The sequence below is a fragment of the Scomber scombrus genome, chromosome 1, assembly GCF_963691925.1.
Source record: "Scomber scombrus chromosome 1, fScoSco1.1, whole genome shotgun sequence".
Classification (NCBI taxonomy): domain Eukaryota; kingdom Metazoa; phylum Chordata; class Actinopteri; order Scombriformes; family Scombridae; genus Scomber; species Scomber scombrus.
The window spans coordinates 15,293,696-15,306,527 of NC_084970.1; the positions used below are offsets into that span (position 1 = coordinate 15,293,696).

The 12,832-nt window shown below is 38.1% G+C and overlaps 1 protein-coding gene across 1 annotated transcript in view; it reads right to left on the reverse strand.

The window, feature by feature from the left end:
• Window positions 1-12,832, reverse strand: part of smyd3 (SET and MYND domain containing 3) — an 87,802-nt gene that overhangs the window by 18,998 nt on the left and 55,972 nt on the right. Inside the window, exon 6 of the mRNA XM_062421486.1 lies at window positions 5,411-5,478. Within this exon, the coding sequence (XP_062277470.1) occupies window positions 5,411-5,478 (68 nt within the window). The remainder of the gene's footprint in view (window positions 1-5,410; window positions 5,479-12,832) is intronic.

The window sequence follows — 12,832 nt, forward strand, 5'->3', positions numbered from 1 at the left end:
ATTCACCATTATGGCAGATGAGATTAAAAAAACAAATCCATTCCTTATTATATGAACACAGAACTAATTTCTAATAGGCACTAAAAGAAAGAAAAGATTATACACCTTCATCAAATTTTTGCCCATAACACCTTGTTCACATTTCAACAGCTTATTGACATACTGTATATGGCATTGAGAAACAACAATATTTACAATGCAGTACATCCAATTAAAACACCTAATTAAAGCAACAATATATATCTTATAAGCACTGACTCTACTAATGCACCTCATATTCCAATAAACAAATGGGGAGATTTAGGCTTAGATATTCACACCGATGACCACTTTTGGAATATAATCTTCAGCATGTGTAGGAATTCTAACGTAAGGCTAAAACAATACACAATCATTCACAGAACACTCATCACACAGCAGAAGATGCATATAATCAGATCTGGATCTGGATTAGACATACAGTTATGGCCAAAAGCATTGGCACCCCTGCACTTCTGTCACCACTTCTCCCAGAAAACTGTTGCAATTACAAATGCTTTGGTATGCACATGTTCATTTCTTTTGTTTGCATTGGAACAACACAAAAAACAAAAAAAACTGAGAAAAAAAGTAAAACCTGATAAGATTCCACACAGAGCTCCAGAAAAATGGACTGGACAAAATTATTGGCACCGTGTCAAAATTATAAGAAATAGTTTGTGGAAAAATATAGACAATCTCAAAGCAACAAGTCCATCTCCAGAGATCTGAATGTTCCTGTGTCCACTGCGTACAACATTATCAAAAAGTTTCCAGCCTATGGCCCTGTAGCTAACCTCCATGGACGTGGACAGAAAAGAAAAACTGATGAAAGGTTGCAAGGAAGGATTGTTCGAATGGTGGATAAAGAACCTCGATCAACCTCTAAACAAATTCAAGCTGACCTGCAGACACAGGCTACAACAGCCATCTGAATGAAAACTGCCCACACAAAAACATAAAAAAAGTTAGAGTGGAGTTTGCCAAAACTTGTGGGACAAAGCCAAAATCCTTCTGGGAGAACGTCCTGTGGACAGATGAGACCAAAATAGAGATTTTTGGTAAACAATTTTGGTAACAATTTTGGTAAACAATTTAGGTTAACAATTTTCTGGGAGAAGTGGTGCATTATCTGACAGAAGTGCAGGGGTGCCAACACTTTTGGCCATGACTGTATGTCATCACTGTACACTCAACACAGCTGACAACTACCTCCACCCACTCTGGCTCGGTCCACTGATACAACATTTCTGTGAGGAAGTAACCACCACACTTTCCTTATTCCTAAGCTGTGTAGTCTTCAATTATCCCCTTCCATATGCATACTCAGCGATCTGGATACCCTCCACACATGTTCAACATTAATCATGACACCCCTACTTGAAGCCCTAACTATCACCAAGACACAATATATTCTTAAAATGTACGAAAAAAGATCAACCTGGATCTCCTAACACAACAGATATCAATGGAATAACAATCAGCTTTAGAAAAAAAAACACTTGAACAGTTTAATAAAATATATCCAACATTTCTCAGATCTATTCTGCTGCTGTACATATACATATAAATGAAGGCACACAACTAGGGAAGTCAAAAGGAGAAAAAAGGAGAGAATAATAATATGTATGTGTAGGTGGGAATATGTATGTGTGTATGTATGAACAGAGAGAATTATTAACACTAAAGTGAAACCCATCCTGCAAAATGCATCCAAACCCAAACAGATCACAACATATGCTTATTCATTTCTTTTCTTTAAATTTTTTGTTACATTTTGATTCCTATCTCTATGCTGTGTAAACCAATATCGTCTTTGCTGCCTTTGTATGACAGTATATACAGTATTGTCTATATTAACATATGCACCAATTGGTGATTAAAAAATAACAGTGTCAACGTCAAGTCACTAATGCCACAAATCTATATTTTTACTTCATATTGGTTGAGTGCATCAGTGATTTAATATTCTATATTATATAATCAACAGTAAAATCTTTATATGATGTATTTCCCACTGTGATTGTATGGATAGGATGCACTGTAACACAGGGAGGAACTGGAAACTAATAAGATATCTGTGAGGGAGATTTAATTGGAGAGGATTGTTCAAAATCTGGTCTTACTGACTAAAATATTGATTTACTTGGGCTGCCTACCTAGTATGTAATGGGCAAATAAATATTTTAGTAATTTTAGTAATTTTTTGGGTCAAGTATACAGTGTGGGTACATAACATAATTACTAGGTAGATAGTGGGTCGTAGTGCACTGAATTTATCCACATAAGTAAGGAATGAATAATGAATGATGTCCTTGACTTACAATCCTGTGTAATACACACTCAGTGACCAGTTTATTAGAGAAACTTAATATTAGAAACTAACCACAGCTTCCACATAGTTGATTCAACACCTCTTTTAAAACAGAAACTGAGCATTATAACCTTCACGAAGACAGGATTTATTGCAAGGCTTTTGTATCAGACTGCATCAGGCAACTGAGCATATTAACCAATAAAAGTGTTTAATTAGCCTACACATCATACAGAATAAAAGCATGTAACTCATCAGCTGCAGAATAGTGCAAATTTACAAAGGTGGTTTTCATAGACTGTGAAATCCTGATGTGCATCTTTCCAGCTCTGAGGTTGTGAGTGTACGTGATGGTATTGTGATTTTAAAAAATTTAAGAGCTCCTTGACCCGTAAAAAGACATTTAATGTCACTGCACACATGGCTGGGAAAAAATACTGAAGAGGTTTGTCTGTATTTATGACCCCCTCCATTACAGTTCCTCTCATTTATCATATTCATAGAGCAAAACAATGGCTGCAAGAGATAAAGACTGTGTGTGTGTGTGTGTGTGTGTGTGTGTGTGTGTGTGTGTGTGTGTGTGTGTGTGTGTGTGTGTGTGTGTGTGTGTGTGTGTATTGTGTGTGTGCAACCCCCTGGCTTTGTTCTACAGTAGAGAAGTTGCAGGTTGAATATCAAGTAGAAATCAAGCCCTCCAAACGAAGCTTTTATCTGATGGAGAGCTGCTCATTAGCATACTAATTATATTAATTAACTAAACAACCTCTCACATTAACAATATCTGTTCCCACTAACTGAAACCAACTGTTGCTGAACATAGAGAGAGAAATATCAATACATGACTTTTAATTAATACTTAAGGAAACAAAGGGTTAAATATATCCTTCCCTTTCTTACTGTTGTGTGTTTTATGCTTTGTTGTGCAGATTTAATTTACTACTTCAGTAATGCAGCAGACGTCACTTAAATGTAATTAAAATGAAAACTGAATGTTCTTCAAATCGTTCACATGAATTTGAATAACAATTGGGATCACCTGTGTGCAATCAAGGTGTGACCAGTGACTTACAACAATTTATAGCCACTAGATAAAGATGATGTTTTTTTTAAAGCAGAATAACACTCAATTTGAGCAATTTAATGTTTTGTCTATGGTCTGGGTCAACAATTGATACCAGATCCCTATTAATCCCTATATTCCCATTAATTTTCCAAAATTATTCTTTCAAACTTAACATTTTGTTGGCTTCACAGGTTTGATGGTTATTTTCTTTCATGTTTAATAAAAACAATAAGCAGAAACAGACTGCTATATGTCAAAGCCAATAGGTCTTTTTCACACAGGACATTTTCACATGTTAAAGCACAAAATAGCAGCAAATAATTAAATGAATGATGGCTGAATTCCCTGTAGCTGCTTCAGTTTCAGGGTCCTGGTATTGTGCACGCTGGCTCACTGTCACACTGTCATGACTTACTGGGACACTTGAATAGAACAGAGCCATCGTTAATATTATTTGTAAAATGTGCTTTTCCTACAATGACAAGTCCACATGTTTGCTATGAAAACGGCCTGTACTTCTGCTAATATTTTCAGGTTCGAAACTAGCAACTTTCATCATATATCAAAGACTTTTTACAGAAATGACAAGACCTCAGTTTCACAGAAAACATCATTTTGTGGTGGTGTAAATCGTCCATAACTGCATTTATACGACCGTCTCCTTTGGAACTGAGACTAATGAAATTCTTTCAGTTGAAAGAGACAAACACTCTTGCTGCATAAAACCTTTGAGTCATTTACAACGCATATATTATATCTCTGGGGTCTTTCAGCTCATCCGTTCTTCCTGTTTTTATTTAGCTGTATCTCTGAGAGGATTTGGTTGTGGCTACAGATGGGTTTAACCTCCTCTGAGGTGATATGAAGTTCATAGTCGCGGAAGATTACAACAAGTGAACAAAGGTCTGTTATCAAACCAGCTGTGAATCATTTTGTTCCTGATAAAGAGCTCCAAGGACGGATTTAACATCCCTTATACTTTCAATAGGCCAATTAGCAGAGGCCAAGAGAAAAAGATAGAGAGGGGAAAAAGTCAGAAAAATACAGAAACAGTTTTTGACATACAGCAGAGACAGAAAAATGTGTAGAGGGTGATGGGGTGAACAGAGGTGTAGCCTCACCAGTGTAATCCCCCTTTTTTTTAGCGAACCCAGGGTTGCTAGGCAACCCAAAATATGAATAGGCAGGGCACCATCCTGCGAATAGGCCCATCATTTATGGATGAGTTACAACACAAATCACACACACACACACGGACACACATGGTCTGGCTGAGCTTTGTTAAAGCCACTGTGACCATCTGACATCTCAACATCGGCCAGATTAACTGGCTGGGATACCTGCAGTGTGCGTATGTGTGAGTGTGTAGCAACACAAACAACATGAGCAACGACAGGCCAAATCCCACCCTGTTCATCCAGGACACAACACAGGGATTACAGTACATAGCCCCTTGCTCTGTGTGTGTGTGTGTGTGTGTGTGTGTGTGTGTGTGTGTGTGTGTGTGTGTGTGTGTGTGTGTGTGTGTGTGTGTGTGTGTGTGTTCAATCTCACATGCTAGACCACAATCACACATCAGTTGTGTCAAACCTCATATTCCACCATGTGCTTTCCATTTTCTCTTACCCCCATCTTCCCCAAACAGCGTTATAATATTCTGTCAACATTCATTTTCAAGTTTTCGCCTCACAACAAAAATTCCCTTCCTCTCTTCCTTCTTCGTACTTCAAAGAACTGTCAGGAAAAGAGCGAGGGAAGTGGGGAAGGCTTTGAACGTGAGCGGGCGATGGATGGGTGGGGCTGGTTGGGTTGTGGTGATCTGGCAGGTAATTCCAGAGCTACATTTAAATTTTGTGGCATTTTTATTGCACAAATGAAAGATAAAGGTACCATCTAACAAACACACACAGCTAGACTCAAAGTAATGATGCTTTTTAGATGTGTGTGTGTGTGTGTATGTGTGTGTGTGTGTGTGTGTGTGTGTGTGTATGTGCGTGTGTGTGTGTGTGTGTTACCTAGGATACAGCCCAACTCCGATCTCCTGCAGCTCTCCGTCACTGATGGTGAAACAATTACACGTCACCTAAAGGAGAGAAAGAGGGTAAAAAGTAGAGACGAAGGAGAATTTATTTGCTAAATTGCTTCAGGGGACCAACAATACCTTTCATCGTATGTTCTGAACATTTTTACATATCTTTGGCACCTGCAAAGCCCCAGTGGCAGATTGAAAAGACATGACATGTTTTGAGATGAAGGAGCTTTTGGGTGTGTAAAACTATCACCTGGTTATTTTTAAGACAGGAAAATTATTTCTTTCAAAGAAAATAAAGGTTTTTGGCACAAGTAAAGGCGTGTGACATTTGTCATCAACTGAGCATTTTTTGTTGTACCATCTTTCAATAATACAACATTTAGTTTTTTAAAGCACAAGTGAAATATTTCCTCAAGGGCTTGTGAAGGTAAGAAAGTTAAAAAAAAAAGTGAGTGAATATTTAAAGAGAGTATTCATCAACAGCTATACAGAAGAAAGTGACACGCCCAGTAATACATTATGAATAGAGCTGGTATGAAACCAGTTTACCACCTGCACTATGACAGATATGTGAGGTGAATGACAAAATGAAATGGGAGTGACTACCTCTCCTGGTTACAACTCCAGTTCAATTTAAACAATCTCGAGAAAAAACAGATTTACAGCCAAATATTTACAGAGCACTATTTTAAAAGTAAGACCGTAGATTGCAATTCTTCCCGCTATTTAAATGAAAAAGAATATACAAATTTCAACTTCAAATTCTATAAGAAACTACAAGATTTGTTTCTTTTAGCATAAAGGGAAGATTGCTTCTATTTCATAAAGTCTGCAACATTTTAAAGCTGTTAAATTGTAAATGACAAGTAGCAACACCAAGGAGTCTTCAGGGTTTTTCTTTTAGCAATGCTAGCTGCGTGGCTCAAGGGATGACAGTGTTGTTTGGTTGGTGGACACTCAATTATCTCAACAACGATCGGATAGACTGTTATGATTTTTCACAAGTCTGCCATATGATCAACTTTTTACTAAGTAGATATGGCAAACCTGTTAGCAAAGTGTTGCTTATTTACACTTCCAACAGTTACAGAACCAACATTACCATTCATAGTGGTGTTTCCCTTTTTTTCTCTCTCAAAACAGCTGCCTCCTGCTGCCACCGAAAATTACATAGAACTACAAGAATGAATTAAAACAGTAAAGTTGCAGCTGGACAGTTAAACAATGAGCTGGAACTTGCTATAAAGCTCCATAAAACCGAGGGGAGCTGCAGAGTCTGGTGAGAACTCTCAGTAGGTTCATCACTATGAGCAATGTCATCTGATTCATTGTTACTATGAAACATATTTATTGTAACTGCTATATCAAGCAAAACTAATGAAGTGTTGAATGACATGAATGCATCCAAATCTTTACAATTTGTTTTAGAAATATAAAACAAAATCTAACTCTAACCCTCATACTTGTTTATAAATCACATTATAAATTTCATGAATATCCAGTCTTATCTTAAGAGAGGACACGTTGGATTGAGCCAACACTGACTCCACAAGGTTGTCATAAATCTATGTAAACATTGTATAAGCTCTAACACTTGTGTGTATAAACCTCCCACAATGCATCAGGGTGGTCTGCATGATTTAAAGGACATATTTCAGGAACAAATTAATGAAAGAGTCAGAGCTTTCAGAGGAAAGAGGAGAGGTTTCAAATGAGGGGGAGAGACTTGGTTTACTTCTTTCAACTAACAGAAATGGCACAGAGACGGTTTGAAAAACAAAACACCCGAAGAAGTTGTTTAAAAGAGAGAGATAAAAGGGAAAACAGCAATAAACACAATAAAATATAAAAAAGTTAACAAAGAAGTGAAAAACAAAACCATTGCTGATCTGACGATTACAGAGCAAGCGCTGGTAAACAAGTGCGTTTGTGCGCATGTTGGTGGTTACTGTGTGTTTGTGTGCGTGAGGGGTTGCTGTTATTTCTCTGTCCCTTGCAGACAGTAGATAAATAATTGTACCATTAGGAATATTAGTATTCAGACTGTCAGATAAAGCAGTAGGGAGAAGCATGCAGACAGACAGAGAGGGGGAATAAGATTTAAAGTAGACCACCGACAGATGTTTCCCATCCCGCTGATATTCACACCACAACCAGGACTCATCAAAATGATTCGATTTGAATCTGCAGCTGTAATGAACACCATTAGAGTTGGGACTCGTGGGAAATGAGTTTTTTTTATGCAACTTATACACCACAAAGCCAACAGGAGTGATAACACAGAAAAACCCAGAGACACAAAAACACTGAATACACAAAATATTTGAGAAAATCTCCCTTTTTCACACACACGCAGTAAAGTATGCATTAACATGAAGCACAGAGATACATCATATACTAATACAGCAATATGTTATAAACAAATTATAATACATCAAGTTAACTGTTTAATTAAGTGTTTTCATGTGATTTTTATGAAGTAGGTGTCACCACTGGAAGAAATAGTTAGGATGAGTCTAGACCCAGTATTTCCTTTATTTTTAGGAGAATATTTTCTGAGCACATTACTGCTAAACCACAGAATTACACACACACACAGGTAGCAAATTAGGTGAATAGGAGGGTCAAGAAGCCTTGCTGCATCATCAGCACTGACCTTTTTAGATCAACTGGCATTCAGAAGGAGTGCATAAATGGCTGAGTGATAGAGAGCGAAGAGAACTACGCCTGAAACCTACATTTATTGAAATTTTCTTAGCCTACGTTATACACCTTTCTCCTGTGTAAAAGCTGTATTTGAGTCTCCCACAGTTTTCACCTTATTAAGAAAAAGGCAGCATTGGTTAGTGGCAGTGGGGATAAAGAGATGGTTGTGCAGAGAAAACAGAAAGAAGGGTTTGGGGGGGTAGGGGTGATAAAGTGAAGTGAAAATTTAAACAAACAGGGCACTCAGCTGGGCAGAGATCTTTCTCTGTCACGCACACACGCACGCACACACGCACACACGCACACACGCACACACGCACACACGCACACACGCACACACGCACACACGCACACACGCACACACGCACACACACACACACACACACACACACACACACACACACACACACACACACACACTCAGGGGATGAGAATCAATCTAGCGGAACATCCACATCTGCAGAGTCGCCTGGTAAACGCCTTTGGCATCCCTAACATTCACACACATAGACATACAGTATAAGCATAGCTCCCTGCTTTACACAAATGATAGACAAAGTAGATCATATAATTCAATCCCTGTGTTTCTATTTGACTTCCACACCATCATCTGACCCCCTACGTCTCCCCCTGTCTGGATCAAAGTCAAATAAAGTAACAGTCCTTCTACAGACAGCCGCTCACATCAGCGCACTTATTGTACAACAAGATCTGTTGTAAAATTCACCTCATAAATTGTCAATAGACACTTTGAACAGCTCCTTAAGGTCAATACTTTTGTTCTGATTGTTGACAACTGATGCTAAATTAAGCTAAACTACAGCAAACAGAGGCCCGGTCTGATTCCATCCACTACACCCTAATTCTAGTCTATGAGGTCCATACAATACTCCACCACTCCTAAACAGAAGCATCCCTGCAGGACAAGAGCTGAAACAATTGGTCAATTGACAGAAAATGAGTCTGCAACAGTTTTAGTTATTACCTAATTAAGTCATTTTTTTCAGCAAAAAATGCCCCATTAAAACTAATTCCAGCTTCTTAAATGGGATTTACGGGTTTTCCTCATCTTTTATGATAGTAAAATTAATCTGAATATTTTTGGTTAATGTCACCTTGGGCTCTGGGAGATGATAATGTATGATTAGTATTAGAAGACCAATGGTTAATCAATGAATCAAGAAAATAACTGGTGGATTTATCATCACTAATTTGCTAGCGTTAGACCAACTTTAGTTACACCTACAGAATGCGCAGTGAGGTAACATCATAATTTATACAGGTGAACATCACTTGTATAAATTATTTTTATCTAGTGTATCCATACTTGAAAAAACGAGTGTCATCATCTATAAGACTCACAGCATAAGGGATGCAAAGAAATAGCACACAATACAACACAACAGGTAAGTGAGCGTACATCAATAAGTAACCATGGTGATGACTGTTTTCTTCTTATGATGAGAGTGGTAAGGGACACCCAAAGTTGACCTGTTTATTTATAATCTCCCCATTAATAACGAGAGCGCTCCACTGCTAAGTATGAGTTCATAGGAGGTGATACTCTGTGGGGAGAGACGAGTTCGGGAGAAGGTCAGTGAGAGATGTTCATGTCTTGAGGGCTACTCTCTTCCCTTCTTGAGTGAATGAATCATATTTTACAAAATTAAATGAAAGGACCTCTCTAGCAAATAAGAGAGCCAAAATTCTTAATAGCAGATTCTTAATTCGAATTACAGACTGATATAATTCAGCTACTGCCTTACCCACTGTAGAGAATTACACAACTAACTGCATCTGTACAAAAGATACCGAGGCATGCAGTTTTTTTTAAAGGCTTTTCATGTAATTTGATTTGTTTCAAACTCATGCATATAAAAAAAAGTTGCGTACAAATGATACAAATGTTTAGAACAGTATATGTGAGCAGAAAAGCATATTCATGAGAGAGCATTTCTGCTCTGCTTGCAAAGATGCGGTCTCATGAGCACAAAGCGGTGACGAACACAAGCTCAACCTTCCCTACACGCTACAACTGCTCAATACTCGCCTACTCGTCAAGTTGATTTTTGAGACTTTGAGTCTGTTCATTTGATTGGTCACTTAGAAACTGACTATGAAAATGATATTTAGAAGACTAAATATAATTTGTTCTCTCAGGCAACTGCCTGTCTTCAACTGTGTCAGTGATCAAATCAAACAACCAATCAAAGGTTATGGTCAGTTTTCAAAGTGACGAGTCAAATGAAGGGGCTGTCTATTCCATCCCCGACTCCAAAGACTCAAAAGTCATCTTGACAGTTAAGTGGTTGCGAGTGGCGCCACATTTGTGCACGCAGAGATGCTCTCTTGTGAGGATGCTTTTCTGCTCATGGATATTGTTCTGTGTATTCATATCACGTGCACATGCCTGGTTTTTATATGTGCTGGTTTTGAAACTAATTAAACACCATAGGTTTTCTTTAAAATGTCCGTCCTTGCATCCATTCATTTATTTGTTCATTTATTTTTCTGCCCGTCACATACAATATTTCTACTGATTATATTTGGATGAAACTTGGGAGAGATGATGAATGTGAGATAGAGGAATGGGGGCAAAGGCAGGAAAATGAGTGAAGGGTGTGGTGAGCAGCCTGTGATGTGGAAAATGAAAGAAAAAAAAGAGATAAAAAGCTGCCTGTCTCCAAAATGTCATCTTCTGTGAGGGGAATAAAAAACAAAACATTGCATTTTTTAATGCTTTGGATACATTTTGGACTTCATAATGTGGTTTCTGAAAACACTTAATATCTGCTACAGTAAGATATGGAGAGATAAGCAAGTACTCCACTCTAACTTCCTGTAAAAATACATATATTTTTTTAAAAGAGAGTTCTTTTAGTCTGTGGATTAATCTCTTTTCCTGTGCTTTCACCTGCCACTGCCTGTTAATTCACCCAATTCAAGCATGTACATACAGACCTAAAAACTTTAAGAACTGACATCTAATTTATTACTGAACCAGCAAAGACTTGAGCATCTTGCCTATCTTAGTCTTGTTTGGAAGCTCTTTACGCCGCTTCAGATTTTTAAGTAAATCATCAAACCCCTAAAAGCAAACGTAAGTCAAAATGTTCAGACTTTCCTCTCAAACCATGCAGGAAAAAGCTGTAAAATCTGGCAGAACAGGGTATTACTAACCTTGAACTGACTACTCCACTACTCTTCACCATCTGAACAACTTTTCATGAATTAGGAAGGGGCAGTGTGCAAACTATATCATGTCTTTTGGGGGAGCTCACAGTTTTCGGTAGGGGGGCTTAAAGAAAGGACTGACACGATAATCAGTTAATGACCACATTAAACCTCCACAAGGGTAACAAAACCAAATATTACTGTTTGATACAGCATACAGTACATTCTGCAGAGTAATGTACTATATTCTATAGTTTATCAGCACAAATAAGACACAGATAGGTCAAGCTGTTACCCCCATCTCCAGCTTCTTTTGTCGGCTTGTCCTGAATTGTCACCCCCGGATGTTAGCGGGTTTTTGATGACAGGAGTCCCGGAAGCAGGTGTGCGACATTTGAGGTAGAAGATGCCACTGGTTCTGGTTTCTCTTCTGACTCAATTATTGGATGTCTTGGCATCAATGTATACAGACTACCACATAACATAAAAATGAATTATGTTGATTTGGTGCACAGAGAAGTTTTTTTCTTCTTCTGATCTTTCAGTTTAACTGAGTGAAATGTATGATCTAGCACCAGATTTACTAGATTTATTACTTAGATGTGATTAAATTACAAACTAAACTTGCCTGCCGATGACTGCTATAGGAACTCACTGATATGGTTTCACTAACCTGTCTGCCCACAGTAAACTTTAGTCAGCAGCAGGAATGCACTGTGAATGTACTGTGAATGTGTGCGCTGACATTAAGTATTCATGGGGGGGGGGGTCAAAATGATTTCACTGACATTTTGGAAACATATACGGATGGCATATTTCGAGGTGGATGGATGGGGGTTTGGGGACGGTGGGAAGCGGGAGGTCCCGTCATCTCATATTGGAGGAGCTGGATTGGTTTGCTTTGTCCCGTCATGTCAGTTCAGTTCAAAAAACGTGTGACTGGATGGTTTATGTCTTTAATGTTGTTGGAATCGGTTCAATTACTGTCAATCTGGAATATACTAAAAAGGCCATCAGACACAATCAAAGGGTGCGTCTGTGTGTGTGTGTGTGTGTGTGTGTGTGTGTGTGTGTGTGTGTGTGTGTGTGTGTGTGTGTGTGTGTGTGTGTGTGTGTGTGCTGTGCGCGCATGAACAAATAATGCTTTGATAAAGAATTTATGACCCAATCATTTCTCTTTCATCTCTCAATAGACAGGCAAACACATCGACAGATTTACTCAGAAAACAGTGAGGCTAAACATCATCTGCTAGTTCATGTACACCGTCATGTGCACATACACACATTAAAACACTCAACTGCTTTTTTTTAAAAGCTTTAATTAACTTGTATTTCTCTTCTCTGGCTCAGCTATCAAGTGTATAACCTTCATGTCATTCTAATTGTGCCACAGTTCCCAAATAAGCAGATGTGCAGAGATGAAAAAAAAAGAAAGTTTTTTCATGTTTCACAAAGATTTCTTATTCGAATTGATTGCAGTGTATAAAAGGTCAGACACACTTATGACTGTTTAATTAATAATTCA